The sequence below is a fragment of the Polypterus senegalus genome, chromosome 9, assembly GCF_016835505.1.
Source record: "Polypterus senegalus isolate Bchr_013 chromosome 9, ASM1683550v1, whole genome shotgun sequence".
In the NCBI taxonomy this organism is placed as follows: Eukaryota; Metazoa; Chordata; class Cladistia; order Polypteriformes; family Polypteridae; genus Polypterus; species Polypterus senegalus.
Window position 1 is genome coordinate 99,705,728 of NC_053162.1, and position 21,618 is coordinate 99,727,345.

A 21,618-nucleotide genomic window follows, 5' to 3' on the forward strand; every position below is an offset into this window, starting at 1 on the left:
GTGAGTCAGTGAGGGCTTTGCCTTTTATTAGTATAGATTGTTCTTACAATTGACTGTTCTGAGACCTTTTTACTTGTGAGTAGAAACTGTCTCTGAATCTACTGATGTGAGTGCCAATTGCTCTCTACTACCATTTTCCAAAAGAGAGTAGTGAAAAAAACAACTGTGCAGGATGGTTGGGGCCTTAGGGGTGAATGTTATATATATATATATATATATATATATATAGAAGGCAGCTCATTGCTGACAATGCTGCCTTCACCACCCTTTGCAGAGCCTTCTATTCTTGAGCCAAGCATGTGCCATACCAGGATGTGATACAGCCATTTAGGATAGACTCAGCTGTAGATGTCAATGAGAAAAGATGGAGAAATGTGAGACATCTGAGGAAGCAGAAGTGCTGGTGAGCCGATTTGACAAAAACTGAATTGTGCTGTGCTCACTTCAGTTCCTCATTTATTGTCAGTCCAAGAAATACTAAGCTTCTCACCCATTCAACAACATCCCCTCCAATGCAGACTGGAGTGTGGTCTGCCTACTGCTTTCTGAAGTAGATGACTAGCTTCTTAGTTTTGCTTAAATTAAAGGAGAGATTATTGTTCTGACACCAGTGAGTCAGCATGGTACGTCTTTATTCTTTAAGTTCTCTTATCATTATTGGTGAATACAGAAATTTAAGAAAGGATTTGGATTTGTATTTGGCTACATAGTCATAGATGAACAAGAAGTACATAATGGGGCTCAGCACGCTGCATCTGAAGTGCCTGGCTGTACTGATGGTCAGTGTGGATGATGTGTTACTGCAAATACACAATTGCTGAGGCCTACAAATTAGGAAGACTAAAACCCAGTTTCACAGGACGGTACAAAGCCCTAAACTGAGGAGTCTGTCAGTCAACTTTGTTGGTACAACAGTGTTAAATAATTCTGAAGTCTATAAACAGTACTCTGGCATATAGTAGTTTGTATTATCCAGTTATGCCAGGATGGAATAAATTCTAAGTGACATGGTATTTTCCGGCCTTTACTTTGAAATATCTCACTCATTTATAACTCGATATTCAGTGTTTAATATGAACCAAGGATTCATTATAGAGATTACTCTAAGAGGTGAGCTGTTAAGGCCAAAAGATGTACTGACATCTATAGCCTAACAAAGATAATAAAAGGGGGAGGTTGGTTCACGTCAAAAAGTTGGCTAATTACTATTTGATATACACAGTAGACCATTTATTTGCATCATATATCTGCCCATTTATTAATTCCACTGTTTCCGCTACAAGGTTGCCTGGTTATAGCTTGTCTCATACATGCAATGCAAAAGTCAATCTATTGCATGACTTGCTCACACATACAGTACATGCATGCTGGGCTAATCAGCTATTCTACCTGAACAAGTATCCTCAAAAAATCTGAGTGGAAACAGGAAATCTAAGGAGTATCGTGTAGTTGTAGTTCACAAGTCAAGCTAAATATTGGGATCTTTCCCTAAAGGACCTCATCTTTTTTTAGATTCTTAAATCAACACTGAATTCTTCAGATTGTGGATACCAGGATGGTATAATTTCAATAAATTACTACACATATGCCCAAATATTTTACCTAATACATAAGCTTATTATGTGAAGTGCTTTGTGATGATACACAATACGAAGGGAACTGTCCAAAAATTAAGATGAAATTAACAAATTGCCAAACTTTATGACTTAATATACCAGACTTACAGACTTAAAGCACAAAACACATTTTTAAGGTGTTTTGGAAATTCACATGCACCTAATTATTACACTGTTGGCATGTGTTTTAAATTTGGTCCCCTCAAATAACAAAAACTCACTAAGACCCCTTTAATGTATCATCTTATTCATTAACTTTAGCAGTGCAGTATATATAGATAGGTAAAGTGCCTAGCATGCATTTTTTGGATAATCACAATGTTATAATCTGTGGATGTATTACTGATTTAGTTTAAATAAACAAAGAGCCTGACAATCTTTGTGTCTGATTTCATTAAATAGACAGCTGATAATATTCAATTAATATATCAAACAAAATGTACAAAATATGGTTATTCAATTACCAACACTGGTTTACCCTTCTTTCCACCTACAGTATATTGCCTCTAGGCTAAATTGCCGCTCACACATTTACCAAACAGAAGTCTTTCCTTAATGGGAATAGCAAAAAAAGCATGATAACAAAAGAGTGTAATCATTCTTTGAAACTGATACCACAAATGCCGTTCTTAAATGGCTATATCTTGCTAGCAGACATTAGTTCTTCATATTCAAGGTGATCTCCACTTCAAAATCTCTAACAAGCTGCTCACAAAAATAAGCTTTGTCTAATACTTTACAACAGATACAATGACAACAATCACTACAGCTCCCAAAGCAACTGTTTGTCGCACTGCCTCCTTGTCCACTGCACAACAACTGTCTGCAGGTTTGCTGTTTCTTCTTTAATATGTAAAAGGTTTGCTAGGACATTACTGAAATATAGAATGTTTTTGGGTGCACTAGCCCAGAATTTTCAGTTCTCCTTCATTTTTTGATATGATTCAATATTTTTATCTTTAGTTTAGACTATTCAGATTCATATATATTAAAAATGTGCTCTTTCACTCAACCAGGATAATGAAAAAATTTTCTTGTTAGACAATACAAATGACAAGATTTTCATATTTCATATTTCAAGCTCTCATCATAAGTATTCAAAACATGTTTCAGTGTATTAGATGTTTTGTTTTCTTGCTTTAACAGCAACCAAAAAAAACTGTCAAAACAGATAAACTAAGGGAAATCGAAACAAATAATTATTCAGATTAGTACTGATAATGCACCATGCTGCTGCTCTCTGTGTTTTAATAAGGAAAAGTAACCCAATTGTTAGATGCACATTTTATATGTATACATGCATATACTGTGAGTGTGTACATATATGCACACATACATATCCATACAAACACAACAAATATACAGTACATACAAACTCTCACACTCAAATGTATACTATAGCTATATAAGAAATAAACCACATATTTTCACATTTATCAGGCCTTGCAAAATATATCAGAATAACTGAATTAATAATGGCATTTTTACACTGATATTTAGAAGAAACTTGCTTGGCAATGTCAAAGTAAAAGCCTAGAAAATAAGAAAAATCAGTCTAGTTGCTAACTGGCAGATCTCATGACACATAAAATGCATGCTTAACTTCTGCAAACAACTGGAGATTTGATCACAGCCTCTTCATGCATGTGAAACTAATAATATAAGTTAATACTGGGGAAGACTCTAGCTTGATTCCACTTTTTTTAGAGGGCAACATTGGGTGGGTAATAATTTAAAATTTACACTATACATGCAGAAAACAGAGGTAAACATGAAAAACTCTCTAGAAAAATAAACACATTTTAACATAAATATATCACATCACACCCTATGCACCAACATCAAAAGGGACCTATTAATGCCAGATGGTCATGACCTCAGTGCCAGTGATGCTTGATGTTGATGCCATCCACGGGCACTGTTGATATGTCTCTGCGGTAGCTCCCGTGCTTTCTTTTCATTTTGAGCTTGGTATAGTAATTATGAGACAACAACCAAAACGTTACTGTGAATATTATATGCATTTAGAAACTAGCTTGGAAACCAAAAATGATACCAGGACATGAGTATGAATATTTATCAGTAAAGCTGTAGCCTGCATAATAGCAACATGATGATAGACAAAATTGGTCTTCATATTAACCCCTAACTGTCATTTGCTCTTATGCTCAGATGTGAATTGATATCTCTACTCAAGAAAAATAGTTCTAAGAATCTGGGACAAAACAACTATTTCTAGTTTATTTTCATTATTACAAATGTTGAAGGCACGTTTTCTTAAATCAAAACCTTCACTGCTTCAAAGCATCTGGAAGGTTTTCAGGCTTTTTCATTCACCTGTGGACCCTGGTACCCTTCAGCCCTATTGTAAGCTACAAGAACAGACAAGGTATTATTTTTAATATATAAAATCGCTCACTTTAGAACACAATTTTATGTGGCAAATTAAAAAAATAACTTTGACTTGAAAAATACTGAATTGTTCCTTTAACAAGCATGACTTTTGTGATGTGAGATAAAAAATTTTCAAAAATGGGAAAACTGTTCCAACTTTTATACAGCACTGGGCTGCACAAATTGTAACTATGTACATAACCTTAAATTCTCAATCAAGCTTAACCCAATTCACAATAGCCGGAAGTAAACCCTAACCCTAAAGTATCACGGAGAAAAACTGGATAACCTTGGCAAAAAATGAAGGCATGTATGCAATGATTGAATGTGAAAACTAAAAACTAATCCTAACTATGTGATGGTGCCCCTCTAAATAGGTGCAGTAAATGATCATTTTCTTACATGAAAGAGATGATACAATGCTATGTGAAAATAATCTGTGGGATCTAGAACAACTTAAATCCTGAATTTTCAAGCTCTTTCCTTCATGTACATTCTAACATAATTTAAAGGAAGCACATGGAAAGCCTCAGCTGGAGGGGAGTGCAACACTCTGCTGGAATGCTGTTTCTCAAAACCTCTTTGAAATGGGTCATACATTTCCCTGGTTTTGCAATACTAATTATCTCTTCTTGCCTCTTTTTGTCTTCCCAGATTTAAACTGACATTAGGAACTAATAACCCGTTTGTTCAAAAATGCAAAATGTTTCCAACATCAGGATACATAAGTATTTGAATCCCAGCTGATGCTGATATACTGTTCTCTTATAATCTACCTAAAAAAAGGTTAAGAGCACAACATGGCCTTGTTTGTCAATAAATATTATTGCAGCCACTACAAACAGTTCTGAGAGTTATACCAGTGACTTTAAATACATTTTATATTATAGAGTTTGTTTTTTAATTAATATTTCTTGTAATATATGCACAATATTACACACCAAAAATGTCACATTCTTCTAGGTTAGGGCGTAAACTGGCAGAATGAAAAGGTCAAAGCTGATTGTGTAGGTCACTGTCATTGTCCTTCTGGTTCAAAGCCTAGTTCCACATGACCTGGAGTGCATCAACTGGCAGACAATAGAGTCTCAAGAGTACATTAGACAAAGTCTGCTTGAACACGATCGGCTTTTGTACATAGCATGCATGAATGGAAAGCGCATGGCGCTGGAAATCATGTCCAACCAGCTACTTCCTGGGTGACTGATTTGTGTTTACTGGGCACTGAAGCTTAATTTTATTTGACATGACCTTCCAGGTAGTGACATATTCATAAAAATAAAAAGTGTAAGGTCATATATATGCAAAGAATGTTTGGTCAGCGCTGCTTTAGGTATTATAGAGTATCACCATCAAAACAGTAAGAACAGAATTAACACAATGTACAGTACATCCAGACTGGCCTGTCATAAGATTCTTATGCACATGCCTTACAGTACATTTACTTATTATAAAATAAAAAGGACTTAGTTTAAAGAATAAACTAACAAGGACCTGGGTTCACAAGTGAGCAAAAGAGGATAAAGCCTTGCATTTTGAACATGTGATTAGTTACTATCTCCAAGAGATACTCAAAATCCTTCCTCAGTGTTTCTATTCAAGAGATAGTGGGAAAAGGCTGGTCAAAGCTGGAACTCATCAACAAAATAAACCAAACTTGATAAGAAAAAAGCCTGAATAAGAGTACAAAAAGTTAAAAGAAAATTCTGATAATACATGAAATCTGAGAAATGAGCGGATATCAACCAGAAATCAATCATTCCGGACTTCGTGTCCAGAAGGATGGCGCCAGAGGGAGATAAACACAAATCGGGGGAGATAAGGGTTAATCAGGGACTGAATTTTAAGCAGATAGAGAAGCTGTCTCCTAAGGAAATAAAGACAGCATTTTTGGAACATTTTCCTGCACTTAATAACAGATGAAGAGGTATTTATGTCAATTTGCACATTTTAATCTGCAGCTGCTGATATCTTCAGTTTAGGAATTCCAGAAAAACAGTGGGAGTGTAATGGTCTGTTAAAAGCTTAGCAAAAATATGTTTCACAATGATACAGTGATCAGGATGAGGCATCTACATTCATCACTGCCAAAAGACCAAAAAGTTTCATCCATTCTTGTATGTGAGAGCTGTTAATAAACTGGCCAGTACCTTTGCCTCATGCCAGTGATTCTTTGCAACAGTACACCTATTAAAGAGACCCCACTGGGATTTTAAAGCATATTAAGAAATAACACGCATGTAAAATCAAAATCAAATTACAGTTTAACATAATGAATATTACTGATAATCTGAAAAAGAGATAATTTATGACAAATTTAGAAGGTGAAATGACTGGTATAGAGTACATAGAGCTTAGTGAGATGTCCGTTACACTGCTGCATCTGGATACATTAATAATATCCATAATCACAATTATGACAGCTGTGGCGTACCACCACGATGCCAAGTTTTATCCATGTACTTTTATATTTTAGGTGTCACTCTTACTCCTTAATAAAAAAAATGTTGAAATTCATATACTGTACTAGAGAGTGTGAAAATTGCTCTTGCTAATTGTTCCAACACTTTGGCTGAGCTGATTGGAAGCATTGAACACAAAAAATGTATATCCTAGAGCTATGACATACATTCTGATGAATACCCAGGACCAGAACAACTCGGGACACTGACTGTGCAGAGCCCACCTGGTAATGTGCTAGTGCTGTGTTGATATAGTAACAAAATTGCCTAAAAGTACAGAGAGGAATAGAAATAACAGCAGCAACTTGTGTTTCATTGTCTACAATTATTGTTATCTTGAAAGTGTGAAGGTAGCACAATATAATTTTTGTCTCTTTTGCCATGAGAGCAAATGGTCTCTAAGGATGCCCAGGACTGCAGAGAAGGGAGGAAAAACATTTGTTAGGCAACCAGCCAAACTGGATAAAACCCGGCAGATAGCGATTACAACAGTGATGACAATGATAATGATTTTAAGCACAATCTTTACACACACACACTGTTACTGTATTTTAGTTTACTTAGAATTCTGTTTAGTTGAGAATAGGTATTGATACTGTACCAATTTCTGCACTGGTGAATGTATCTGCTGATATCCATCCATCCATCCATTTTCCATCCCACTGAATCCGAAGACAGGGTCGCGGGGGTCTGCTGGAGCCAATCCCAGCCAACACAGGGCACAAGGCAGTAACCAATCCCGGGCAGGTTGCCAACCCACCGCAGGACACACACAAACACACCCACACACCAAGCACACACTAGGGCCAATTTAAACAATCTTTTAGGTACTGTAGGTTCAAGGTAGATCACTCAAGGAGTAAAGGTGATGCCACCTTACTTGACCTCTAGCTGTGGAGTATGAAAGATCAGCTAACTACAGTCCCTGTTCTCATCACTGTACCATGTCAATTTACATGACTGAAAATCATTGCTCTCGTCACATTTACCTACTGGGTCCTGATCTTTCAGCACAGATGCCCTTGACACTTTATGTGACTGTCAATAACATACAGCCTGATGGAGCTGGCGCTGTAAGAAGAGTTAACAGGTTAACAGGAGAACTCAGCTGAAATCTTGGACCCTTTTTCTTTTTTTCAATTCTGTTTTAGTAAGTAAAACATGAGACATCAGAAAGACAAGCCCCTCTTCTGTTTCTAAGGTTAAGAGCACACATGTTCCTTATTTTATTCCTCATCACTATTTTCTGTAAATAGAACTTTTGGGTGAACAATCATTGGTTGTCAGCTCTCGTGCACACAGAGTCTGCCCTGTGACTAAAGACAAATTTTATTAGAGCAAATCACAGACTAATTGGAGTGAGTCTGATGACTGGGTCCTGTCTCCCTAAAATTATGTAAACAAAGGTTTATGACTGAAAATCACTGGAAAACCAGTCTAATGTGATATGGCCTTAGGGAAGGTAACAAAAAAATGTTTATTACTGGCTTTATTAAATGGCCAGTTGGAAGTGCATTGCTCCAATCATTTTGCTAAGGCTATAATAGGGGAAAGAGCAAAAACAAAGCATTCAAAAATCCAATATGGTCCTGTACTTTTTAAAATATTCAGAATATTTTAATGATATAAGTTTCATCAAGGACAAGAGAGTGTGCTTTGAAGGATGTCACTCATCTGTTACTAGGCCTAATGATGTACATTCTCAAAGTGACAGCTCAAGCATAGTATGATGCATGATACATGATATTTGCTTGGAGTGTGGAAAATAAATAGTAGGTTAAAGTATGCAATTGCTCAGGCAACACACTGCAAAACTGGAAAAATGTGACACATTAAAAAATTGACACCACTTCTGAAACCAACTTGATGCACTTAGTATAAAGGAATCTTTTGTGTTGCGTCAGTTATTCATAATGGATTATTTATTCATATTTATTTTATGAATCATTGTGTAGTACTTGTATGATCAGTAATCAAGAGTCAAAACTGACTGCTTATTTTTAACTGACCAGTATGCAAGTTATTTACTGAGACACTGCTATAGACAAGTAGTACACATATCTCCATTATAATAATCAGAAACACCATGAAATATGGCCTGGCATGTAATGCCATCAAACATTGCAAAAGCAAGGATGAAGAAATGGTGGACTTTTATTTAATTAATTACCACTGTGTTAGAGGACTTGGACAAAGAGAAACATGCATGGAGAATATAGATGTAAAAAAATCAAATGACTGAAATGATGTGTTATGTTGAATATATAATAACAAAAATGTACATAGGGTAAACAAATAAGTCAGCTAACCTCAGATAAACTTGAACTTGGCTGTTGTCTTGGAGGACATTTTATTTCCAGACAACGAGAGCACATCTCTGATAGGCCGGTCTGATTTTTGGGATCACTGCTGGCAACTGGTGCCCAGTGTCTGAATGAGGGGTTGAGATGTGTAAAAAGTGTGATGGTCTGTGATCTGATGGAGCGCTTCTCTAAAAACATGAAACACAATATGGGCAAGAAAAGCTCCCAAACACATGAAGATTTGCTAAGGAGTTATATAATGAAATAACTGTTTAGTAGTCTAGCAATAAAAATGTATCCATCCATTCCTGCATTTTCAACCCAGATAATCAAGTTCTCGGCCACAGGGACTCAATGCCTATTTGTTGAAAATGGATCAAAAAGCAGTTAAAATAGTACACAGTAACAGAACGTTGAATTGCTGCGATTGGTAGACTAAATTAAGTCACTCGGGAAACAGTTTAAATTACTAAACCTGCAGTGAATGCCGTTAGATCAGATATTCTGTTTTATTTGTAATTTTGCACATAGAGATAAAAAAAGAATTATCCCTTCATTTTGTGAGGTTTATTTCAACAAGCCACATGCTAATTTAGCAACAGACTTTTTTTGCATTCTATGAACACAGAAACCTCTCTTTCTGCTTATTTCTGTAGTTTCTTCTTACTGTCTTACTGTATATATTGTCCTTTGCAGCAGACTACCTCAGAGTGCTTCCCTAGATGCCCAATTCTATATTAATATTATACACATGAATAGTATCATATTAAGTAGAACAGGTATGCTACAAACAAACATTAACACAAAAATTACAGTTCTTAAAATCATGAAAGTCTTTGCAGTTATATGGAAAATGAGAGTGGAATAAAATCAAGAATATAACATTTCTTTTTCTGGATGAGTAATCTGCCAGAAAGTTAAGTTTTGGCTTGCTGTACCTCTGCTACTCCATCCAGTGCCATGGATTCAACCTCAATCTTCCCTTTGTATGGTCCCCAAGAGGTTTCTGGCATAATACTCTGCCTGGCTCGGACTTTCATCTTGCCTTCACTGATGCACAACTCCAATTCACCTGGAAAAGGAAAGGATTTTTTTTTTTAAACATGCAGGCATCCATTTGACTTTTTATGAAGTGTTTATAGAGACACATGATTATATTATTGTAGCTTCATCCTTTATTTATTCTTAAAACTAGGAATATTTGGTCCAGTTTTAAGACTTTGGTCCCAAAGTGAAAAAAGACAAAAATACTATGCAGCAGCTTTAAAGCATTTCATTTGAACCACAGAAAACCCTTCTTTAGACCAAAAACCTAACAAAATGAAGCTACACAACGATCCTCTTATTCATGCATAATATAAATTGTATATCTACTGATAAATTAACCCTTTCAAGGACTTTCCCAGCACCATCAGAAATAAGGCAGTCCATTGTAGGCAACACTCACACTCAAACAGGACCAGCTTAAAACCCACAGTAACCCTAAAATGCAGATTATGGAGAAAAAAACTCACATAGACATAGGAAAATTGAGCAAAACTCCATGTTGACAGTGACTGGACTCCAGAGCTATGTGGCAACAGATCTAAGCATTGCACTGCCATATATAAATTATAATTCTAACAAATTTCAACATAGGTGTCACTTGTGTTCCCCTCAATGACCTCCTTCATAGATGAGCTGTGAGAAATAAACAAGGCACACTGATGCAGCAGATGTCCACAGATTCAAGAAGAAAACATTTACCAACATTATTAGAAATGAGCACATTAGAGGGTCAGCTCAAATTGGACGGTTGGGAGACAAAGTCAGAGAGGCGAGATTGTGTTGGTTTGGACATGTGGAGAGGAGAGATGCTGAGTATATTGGGAGAAGGATTTTAAAGATAGAGCTTCTAGGAAAGAGGTAAAGAAGAAGACATAAGAGGAGGTTTACGGATGTGGTGAGAGAGGACATGCAGATGGTGGGTGTGACAGAGCAAGATGTAGAGGGCAGGAAGATATGGAAAAAGATGATCCACTGTGGCAACCCCTAACAAGAGCAGCCGAAAGAAGAAGAAGAATTGTTGTTGTTGATGCACCCACTGTGATGGACAGTAAATACTTGCCGTAAAATTCCACATAGTCAAAAAATCATTAATTAATTTACCCATTCTCCATCTGATCTCTATCCATAAACTGAAAACCTTTCCTACAATTTTTAGGATTGCTTGTAGCCAAAGCCTAAAGTGGCAGCTATGAGAACAAAGCAGAAACAAACCCTGGATGAGGGTAGCATGGCACATTTATTGACTCACTCACACATTCACAGTAACTCACTGCACATCAGGCTAATTAAAAATGGCTAATTAGCCTTACAAGCATGTCTTTGGAATGTGGGAAGAAAGCACACTGGGACAATGTGAAACCTTCAGAAAAAGTATAAAGGTCAAAAATCTGAAGAAAGTATCCACTGCAACACAACCTACCACCATGGCACATAGGAATCATCCAGCAAGGTTTAGTATTAAATTGACACTGGGTAAAGAACAAACTATTGTAAACCATATGTATAATTATGAACAGCTTGTATATTTTCAGATCTTAGAGAAAAAAGTGAAACATTTGTTTTATAATGAATGCAAATATTTTTATGTGATAAAAGAATGTGTGATCCATTATCAAAGGTATATTATGTGGTTAGCTATAATGCTGTCAGAACCTTTAAAGTTGGCAAAATATTTAAATTAACCAAACAGATATAGAAATTATACCATTTTGCATTTTAGTTCAGGAAAACACAACCTATTAAATTTAAATCAAAACAATCAAAAGCAATTAAGGTCTGAAAACTATTTAATAATCTTTACCATAATGACAAACTTCTATCATAAAACACATTTTCTGACATTTAGGTTATTTGCCCTGAACAAGGGGCTCACATTAATTTCGTAACAATCTGAAACTATTCACATTTGTTTTTATGAAAAGTCAATGGCACAAAATATTATTCATCCATTCATGCTTACTTCTTTGGTGCTCATATCTTTTATCATTGAGCTGTTGGGTGAAGAAGTCTTTGTGGAGGTAGGCACCAGCCTCGGATGGGGTGCCATTTCCTAGCAAGACACTAGCTCTCTTACTCGCATTGCATTGGCTCAGAGCTCCCAGTAAGCTAAAGCCCTGTCACAGAACTTTCCAGCAATTTTCTCAGTCAGTGGGGTGGAAGTTGTGAGTCACTCCTCTAACCACAGGTCATGTAGTTTAACATCCCCAGCTACTTAGTCAAGCCAGTCTTTTACTTGCTGCAACTAAATCAAACAGGTTTGATTTTGACTTAAGTCGTAAGGATGGGCTTGTGTATGTGTGTGGGTGGACAATCAATGAGCACTCAACTGGATGTACAATGCATAGAATCCTTCCTAGGGAAGAAAGAACTTCAGTGTTTTTGTCCGTGCAAACAGAAAAGAGGCTTGTGTTTCTGATGTTTCATGTTTGTCACACTAAGTTAAGAAAGGAAAATAAAGCAATTGTTGTTATTAAACTTGTTATACCTGAAAAGCCTTTGTACAGGCACTGGCACTATAGGCACACTATTGGCTTTTGGAAAGTGGCAAGCTCACAATACTTTGGAAATGCTAAAGTGTGCTGAAAAGTGTACATGGAATCATGAAACTTGTCATCCCTGGCAAATCTGTTTCTGTAACCTTATATCCTCAAGGCAATAAGATCAGCCACTGCACTCATTTATGTTTGACATCTTTTTTAACTAGAAGCTGTGGAATGTACCACCAGCTTTAGCCTACTTATCACTTTAAGAGGAAGATTGAGGCATACAAAATATTGGGTGCTGTAGTGCCAATATGCCAATAAAGCATTACTTGCAGCATAGAAAACCAGGGTGAATGCTAGTAAAAGTGATAGAGATGCAAACAGAAATGGGTAAGTGCATAAAGTGCATTTACAGTTCCTAAATAAAAGACTGAATTTTTACACTTACCACACACCATAAGATACGCTATGTCTGCTTGAGTTTACAAAATCTGTATTTGCTAAGCAATCTGCTTCTATGAAAACATTTTATCCAACACACACATATGTATTTTTTTGGCTAAGCTTGTAGTCTTTTCCTTCATGTAAAACGCCCTTCATTCTCTTTCTCTTCATTATTGTGAAAATGATTTATAACATTATTTGCTGAAAATTATATGTATTGGCTGTGTAATTTACATGCAAAGCAGGAGTTCTTGGAAAAGCTCCTGTTCTCAAGAACCTCTTTACACACTGGACTTTATGGCTTGATGTTTGCTTAACCTTTATGTTTTGTTTACTGATTGTTCATCATTAGGTTGGAGTCATCTGAAGTTAAAATTAGATAAACTTTGCAATTTTGCTTGGGATGTTACTCTCAGTTTGAAGTGCTTTCTATGTGGGTATACTTGTTTAAATTCAAAATGTAAAGAACTGGAAAGACTGGATGTGCTGTGATGGAGGGCCATCTAATTATGAATCACAGGGGTTTGAATTTTAGTACAGACTCCAACAGTATAATCTTACTGGCTGCTACAAATCTGAGCTAAAAGGTAACCATGTAAAATGCAACCTTTTTACACTGCACATGATTTTATGTACTGTGAATAAGTACTTTACTTAATTGTTTGAACGTGTTAGACATCTGAAATTTCACTCATCATTCAGGTTAAGGAATCTGACTGTAAATCACAAGACTCTCAGTTCAATTTCCACCACTGACTCAATGTACAAACCTCAGTGAATAAATGAATCTGCCTGTGCTCCTTCCATCTATTTATTTTACTATATGCTTGTCCATAATGGATGGATGGCTAGTATATGCTTGTCCATAATGGATGGATGGCTAGAGGGATGATTTATACCATATATTCAGTGTAGACAAAATAACCATAATTTATTTTAGATTCACCCCAAATCAATCCTTTTTATATCAAGAAAATGTTCACTCTCAGTTTTTTAAAGTCTTAAATTAACTGTAGATCATTTTCATGAAGGTCTCCTTCAGCATTTCATGTAAATATTTCTGTTAAGGACCATCCTATTAATCTCAATGAAAAGACCTCAACTGATAACAGAATATTTTTAACAACTGTGCTAACAGCCCATATCCATTTGGCACAGTCACTGTATTTATCCATCATAACTGACATCTGCTTTAAATAATAGGCGCTTTAGAAACTAATTTACAATTACACACTTCAAAGGAATCATACAACATTTAAATTTCCCAGAAAGCAGTAAATATAAGCAGTACAGAAAACCTTAAAGATAAGATAATAGAAATAGACAAGGGAATAAACAGGTGACTAGAATGTACAACAAAAAAATTATGTGCTACACATAAATGATAAACAGTTCAACATTTTAATGTACACTTTGCTATTCTGACTTTACACATTAGACACATGTTACATAAAATGTGGACAATCTGGATACCACAGAATGTCACTCTCACCACTACAAATGCATATTTTAAAGACAGCACTGTTATACACCTCAGAGGTCATTCTGAAAAGAAAATGAAAAGTTGCTCTTTGACACAACTGGGAGAAGACAAGAGAATATTCCAGAAAAACACAGTAAAGCATTCCAGCTATTCCCCTTTTACTTTCTGGCCTGTAGGTTTTAAAAGCATTTTTACTCCCAAGTGGTGTATGTCATGAATAGCCAGGTCACCGTGATTGTCTGACTGTTATCTCCTAATGCTGGTGTTGCCAAACATACTGTACACTGCATAGACATACTGAATATTAATTATAAACTACTTTCTAATTGGCTGGTTCTCTAGTTTAGTCCTAAAGGCCTCCTGTAGCTTCAAGTTTCCATCCCATCCAATTTTTTTTCTTTTAATTGGGCTCCTCTGTTAACTGAGCAAGCGGTTTCTCCCCATTTGTGTTGTTTGTATTACTCTTGAAATGGTTAGCTGGTTATAGTATATTTTTAAATGAATGAAGCGGGAACATAGATGCATAAGAATTCTTTTTTGCTTTTAAGTACATTGTTCTTTTTAACTTTTTGGTTATTTATGCTATAAGTTAATAAATAAGTACACAAATAGGCAACACTAAAATAGCTGCTCTTTACTATTCAGTGTTAATTACCCTGGTGTCGGCTATGCTTGTATTTGGATGTTTTGGATTCATTTAAGACAACAAACTCAACAGAAAAAATTCTAAGCATCTAAAGATTTAGCAAAAAATACAAATAATTCTTAATTTCTTCAAAATGTATTTCTAACACTAACTTTCTGAAAGCAAAATGCTAGAAGAAATAAACAGATCAGCTAATCAGATCAATTAATCATGAATCTGGTAGAAACGAAAACCAACAGCTACAGGCAGGCCCGGGACTGAACATGAGAATGATTATCTGGTCTAGTGTAATAACATTGTTTACTTGTGTATTACATATTTATACAAAGTGCTTTACGAGATGTCAAAAAATAGTTATGAGAAAAGAAAAACAAATTAAAATTAGATTAGAATGATAATGAATGAAGAACATAAAAAATAATAAACACACAAAATAGATATAGATTTAGTAGAAAGGTAGAGTCCTTATATATAGTGTAGTTTTTTAAGTCTCTGAAGATGAGTATAGTGAGATGATAAAAGAACCCCCCCAGTCCCCTCTGGGCATTCTACCCAACATAAATGTTCCTTAATATTTTTTAGGCTTGGTTCTAAAGCAGTGGGTTGCGAGTTGGTATAATTTATATTGGCAGTGGTTTGTGAAGTGGCTCAAGGCTCCAATGATTGCACTTGATCCACTTTCTGCTCTTTTCACCAAGGTGGACATCTCCCCGCTCTCATAATCATGCTTGATTTGCCATGGGTGTCAATCTCTCTGACAATCACACTCAATTTGGCAAAAAGGACTCCCCATCCGTACCAAGGTGGGCCATGAAGACACTTAAAGAAAAAGTGTGTTGCGATACCAAAAAGGCGGAGAAGCACTGTCCTTGAGGATACAATGCAGTGGGACTTGTGAATAGTTGGGGTAACTTTCTTTACATATCATATAATTTAATTTCCTTTTACCTTCCTGCTGAATTTTTACTGATCCAACAAACGTAAATGGCTTGATAATGGATGGATAAATATTAACATATGGCAAAAAAAATGAATAAACTAAAACTTATGTTTTGGCCAAATGCTAATTAATTATTCACCTCAAAATAAAAAGAAACTTGTGTAGAGATCAGTGCTGTTGCCTGAATGATCCAGTATCGTATATTCAAATCCCATGTCCCACTGTTGTCTGTTTATTGTATGTGATTTTTCCCCAACTACAAGGAATTTCCTCTGCATACTCCAGTCGATTTTTCCACATCCCAAAAGGTGTGCAGGTCTATTAATAGCTAGCTCTGAATTGCCATCCTGTGAGTATTAGTGGGACCAGCAATGAACTGGGCCTGTATCTGGTTGCTTCCAGGAAAGACTTTGTTCCACCACAAAACTGAATTGGTTCAAGAATGTTATGTCTGATTGAAATGTGTGTGTAGTGTTTTGTGAATACTGTATACATATGATGAAAAAAGGCAAATATTTTTTCTCAGAATTTTCTACACAGACTTGACTGGAGATTTTGAATACTGCTATTGTTATATAAAATTTCTTTTAAATAACAATTGTACATAGCCCAAAGCCATCCACTTCCCTTCTCTCCATTTACAAGCTGAATTAACTGGCACTTTTAAAGTTGCACTTCTAGCTAATTTTCCCCCTTAATGAGAAAACTAAAAACCAGAAAGATTTATTGAGTTTTTGTTTAAAAAATGACCCTCCTTGATTGCAGAAGACAAGGAATTTTAAGAGCTCTTCCAAGCAACTGATAACAACTCTGCGTCTCTGGAGAGTGTAGACTTTTTGTTTGTTACCAACCAGTAACCAGGGTTTTAAAAAGTAGCATCAACACACTGCAGACAGCACAGTGACTTATATGATGTTAACTATGTGCCAGAGCCTTACACTTGGCAGGCAAAAATGTAAATTAAGCTTTCACATTTCATCAGATGTTGTGCTGCCCACATTCAAGGACAATGCATACTAAAAATGGATCAAATAAAAGAAATGATGTTCAGACATTTTATGAAACACAGGCATTAACTAAATATGCTTTCTTCTGTATGGAAGGGTGCAGTTAGTAAGGATTATTTGTAGACGAGTCATTATCAATATAAAAGTGAACACAGTGGCTGGACCCTAATGTATAGCACAATTGCACATTAAAAAAAGAAAAGAGAATGAATGACAAGAGCATCTTAAAGTCAATTACAACCATATAACAGCAGATAGCTAATTTCATGGTGTTGAAGATCTGCTTAAAATTTTTCAAAAGACCAAGGGTTAGTTATTCTAAAATGTAAAATGGAAAAAATATATATTATTTGCTTAGAAATAAAAGGAAATATGTGGCTATGAAGTCTTGAGGTTGTAGCTCATTGCTTAATGCACTGTGGAAAACCGTCTAAGAATATTTAACAAGTGCAACTGTAAGTGTTCCTTGAAATGGACTGGTGACCCATCCAAGATGGCTCCCATCATATGCCCAGGATTATGCTTATTAAATAGTTTATAAATCATCATGCAAAATTGAACAACTCCATCCCATATGAGTTACAATAATTAATAATATTTTTATTTCAACTTGCTTTTTTACTGGAAAGAGGACGAGTGATGTAATAGACTGTTAAGTGGACAGTCTTTTCCCAGAATTCTACTGCATAAAGAATTGTTTTCATTGTTTTCTGTATCAGAGTCACATGCCTTCTGTTTCTATAGTTCCAGTTAATGTTGAAGTCATGCTGATATTCAGCAGAATTAAATTTGCTAGATTCACTTTAGCTTTAACTTGGAAGGATTCCAAACACCTGGATTAGGTCTTCAAGAAATGATCTCAGCCTAAGACTTAAAAGATGGAGTTCTCACAACACAATTTAACTTTTTATAGCAATATTTGCTAAAGTTTCCATTTTAGGAAAGAAAATCAGCGCACGATTCATAAAACTACAAAATATTAAACTTTAATGCATAGTGAAGCATATTTTAAAAAGACACAGGATAACCAACTGAATTGACTAATAGTAAGGCTTTGCTGAGTGAAGTGTATGAGAAGTTATACTAAATTAATAGAAAACATATTTGTTCAAAGGGAACACCTACACACTATTAGAATAAATGAATAATAGAAAGAAGACCTGCCAGTCGATTGTTGGGAATACCTTTCCATACAATGACACTTGCTCATATCAGATAACCAGGCCTCGAGAGAAAATGGAGAGAACAGCAAAGTCTACACAGAAAATGAATGGCATACAGGGGCTGCTAAAAGAACAGGAACATTTCCTGGGCAGGATACATAGAAAGCCACATTATATTTTAACCAGAAGAAACAGCAATTGTTTATTCTGTTCTACAGATTTTGCAAATAATTAAAAACAACTCGTTATTTGTTTCACTTGAACTCCAAAAAGTCAACAATGCTGCCAGCAAAACAAGAGTGTAAATTATAAGGTGGAGCTTATGTGGCTAATTCTTGAGAAGAGCAATTCTAACAAGCAGAGAAATATTACAGTGTTTGGAGTTATTAATCAACCTGCTACAATGCACACAGCATGAACTAAAGATTTCAGCAGACTCAGTAGCAAAGGAACCATCCATCAATTGAGGGAAAATGGAAATATCTACCCAGTAATGCAGAAAAAATGGTAATCACTACTTGGAAAAGCAAATCCCAAATTATTTGCAAGGATTAAAACATTCATAGTGGCAGTGTAAGATCCTTTTATATTTTACTCCTGTGATCACTTGAATGCTGGTAAGGTCAAATTTTCCTGAAGCAGTAATGGTTTAATTTCAAAGCAAATTTGATACAATGATTCAAACAAGCCATGTTTAGTCTGCATAAAAAGTCTTAGACTCAGGAGTAAAATGGATTTATAGAGTTTCAAATGTCACAAAGCACAATCTGCTTTAAAACTCCATTCCTTACAGTGCATCTGGAAAGTATTCACAGCGCATCACTTTTTCCAAATTTTGTTATGTTACAGCCTTTTTCCAAAATGGATTAAATTCATTTTTTCCTCAGAATTCTACACACAACACCCCATAATGACAACATGAAAAAAGTTTGAGATTTTTGCAAATTTATTAAAAATAAAAAAATTGAGAAAGCACATGTAAATAAGTATTCACAGCCTTTGCCATGAAGCTCAAAATTGAGCTCAGGTGCATCCTGTTTCCCCTGATCATCCTTGAGATGTTTGTGCAGCTTAATTGGAGTACACCTGTGGTAAATTCAGTTGATTGGACATGATTTGGAAAGGCACACACCTGTCTATATAAGGTCCCAACAGTTGACAGTTCATGTCAGAGAACAAACCAAGCATGAAGTGAAAGGAATTGTCTCGAGGCACAAATCTGGGGAAGGTTACAGAAAAATTTCTGCTGCTTTGAAGGTCCCAATGAACACAGTGGCCTCCATCATCCGTAAGTGGAAGAAGTTTGAAACCACCAGGACTCTTCCTAGAGCTGGCCGGCCATCTAAACTGAGCGATCAGGGGGAGGACCTTAGTCAGGGAGGTGACCAAGAACCCGATGGTCACTCTGTCAGAGATCCAGAGGTCTTCTGTGGAGAGAGGAGAACCTTCCAGAAGGACAACCATCTCTGCAGCAATCCTCCAATCAGGCCTGTATGGTAGAGTGGCCAGACGGAAGCCACTCCTTAGTAAAAGGCACATGGCAGCCCGCCTGGAGTTTGCCAAAAGGCACCTGAAGGACTCTCAGACCATGAGAAACAAAATTCTCTGTGAATACTTTCCAGATGTACTGTATATGATCATTAATACATAAACATAAACAATAGTTTCTTACCTCTTTAAAAGACATTGGCACAGTGTAGATACAAAGATGAGTGAACTCTACCACCACAAATTCTTCCCAGTGTTAAGGCACTGTGATTAATGTTGCTTATACAGTACAATCTTCAAAGGTTAGAATACCACTATCAAGAGATTTTGTATCAATAGAAAGCAATTTATTTTCATCCATAACAATGTTTGTCAAGAGATAGTGGCAACTTTAGTCAAATGAAACTAGTGAAAACACAATTTTATTAACAGGTGCTAATCTGTACCCATGTACTATATATTAAGAATAAACCTTAATTTTCTTCATCTGTGACTTAATATATTCTTTCTCAATGCTGCCACAAACTGTAAATCCTCAAAAATGTAATATCTGCAGTCTTGTTTTGGGATTCGGCTCCGCAGTAACTTTACACTCAATAGCCATCATAATTAACACATTAAATTTGAAAAACTAGATTAGTCACATATTCATTTCCCTTCACAAACTGATTATTTCCACCATCCCAATCAAAAGAGAAAACTACAATAAGAATATCATTGATTCAACAGAAAATGAAATCTGATAGTGAACCAGACAATCATGGCATATCAGAGCTTCTTAACTAGAAAATAAATGACTAGATTTAAAAGATAAATCCAAACCGACATGATAAAAATATATTACTTTTGAGCAGTTAACATTTTCACAACAAAAAGTTGAGCTCTTTAACTGCCAAATAAATAGTAAAAAATATTGGGGCCTGTTTGGGAGAACTAATAACTGAGAATACTATAACAAAATATGGGAAAAGTGTGGTTAAATAAACTACTGAAATGCAAAACTTTAACAGTAAAGTAAAGGCTATGGGTTACAAAGCAGGCTAATAACAAAATAAATAAAACAGACTTAATCAGTCATGAAAATGCACCAGATATCCAACTTAGACACAAGTGATCCCAGCTAGGTATATTTTTACCATTTGCCCGATTCTTCTAGAACAGACTCTGCCCCCCTTAACTCTGAACTGGATTAAGTGGTCTTGATAATGGACAGCTTAATTAAGTGCTAAAAATTAGATAGAGAATGCATCATGCTCAAATGAACAGTATATAAACATAAGTCAAACACAAATTAATTTAGACTTGAATGGTCTAAAACAATTGATGTATTTCATGTATACACCGCAGACTTCATTATATAAAGAAAATTATTACTCTTTTTAAATTGTGATATCACTTATCATGAGGTAACCTGCCTTAAGAGCAATACTGGAACAAGGAGAATAGATTTTAATTTGGAAGTAACTCAGAAGAATAAGAAAAAATGGCAAGTCCCAGTAAAAGGCCGAGAAGAATTGCCAGGTGAAGCACTTCAATCTGTTGTGTGTAACATCAGAAGAGGGTTAATATAAACATATATAATATTGATTTATCTAAAGTGGTTAACACTGCTGCCTTACAACTCTACAAGACGGAATTCAGTTTTGGTGCCGTCAGTAACTCCTTGGAGTTAGCATGGCTTCTGTCACAATACTTACTTTGGTTTTCAATCTGGGTATTCTATAATTTGTTGAACAGCCTAAACATGTAAGTAGGTTTGAATGGGAACTCTAAACTGGCCCAGTGTGAGTATGCACATGAGTATGTCCTGCAATGAGCAGGCATAAAGTCTAGAGGTATTTTCCTAGCCTTATACCTAATGCTGTTGGGATGGGCACCAGCCATTCATGACTGTATATTGGATTAACTGAGTAAGAAAACGAATGAGGGAAACATTCATATTATCACTTAAAGGGCCAGTTGTGTCATAATGTTTTAACATGACCTCAAAAAAACATTCAGAAAGGGCATCTGCATTGTAGACTGTATGTTTCCCTCATACTAATTCCATTAAATAAATATATATAGTTGTTGGCAGACACCAAAAAGGTAGTCTGGACATCCATTCACTTTGCTGAGTCCCACAGTTTTTACATGTTAAGT

General features: G+C 35.7%; 1 protein-coding gene across 3 annotated transcripts in view; it reads right to left on the reverse strand.

Annotated features, from left to right (window-relative positions):
• zfpm1 (zinc finger protein, FOG family member 1) overlaps positions 1-21,618 on the reverse strand; it is a 270,631-nt gene that overhangs the window by 47,752 nt on the left and 201,261 nt on the right. For all 3 annotated transcript variants that reach the window (XM_039763522.1, XM_039763523.1, XM_039763521.1), the window contains exon 4: positions 9,714-9,847. In XM_039763522.1, the coding sequence (XP_039619456.1) occupies positions 9,714-9,847 (134 nt within the window). The remainder of the gene's footprint in view (positions 1-9,713; positions 9,848-21,618) is intronic.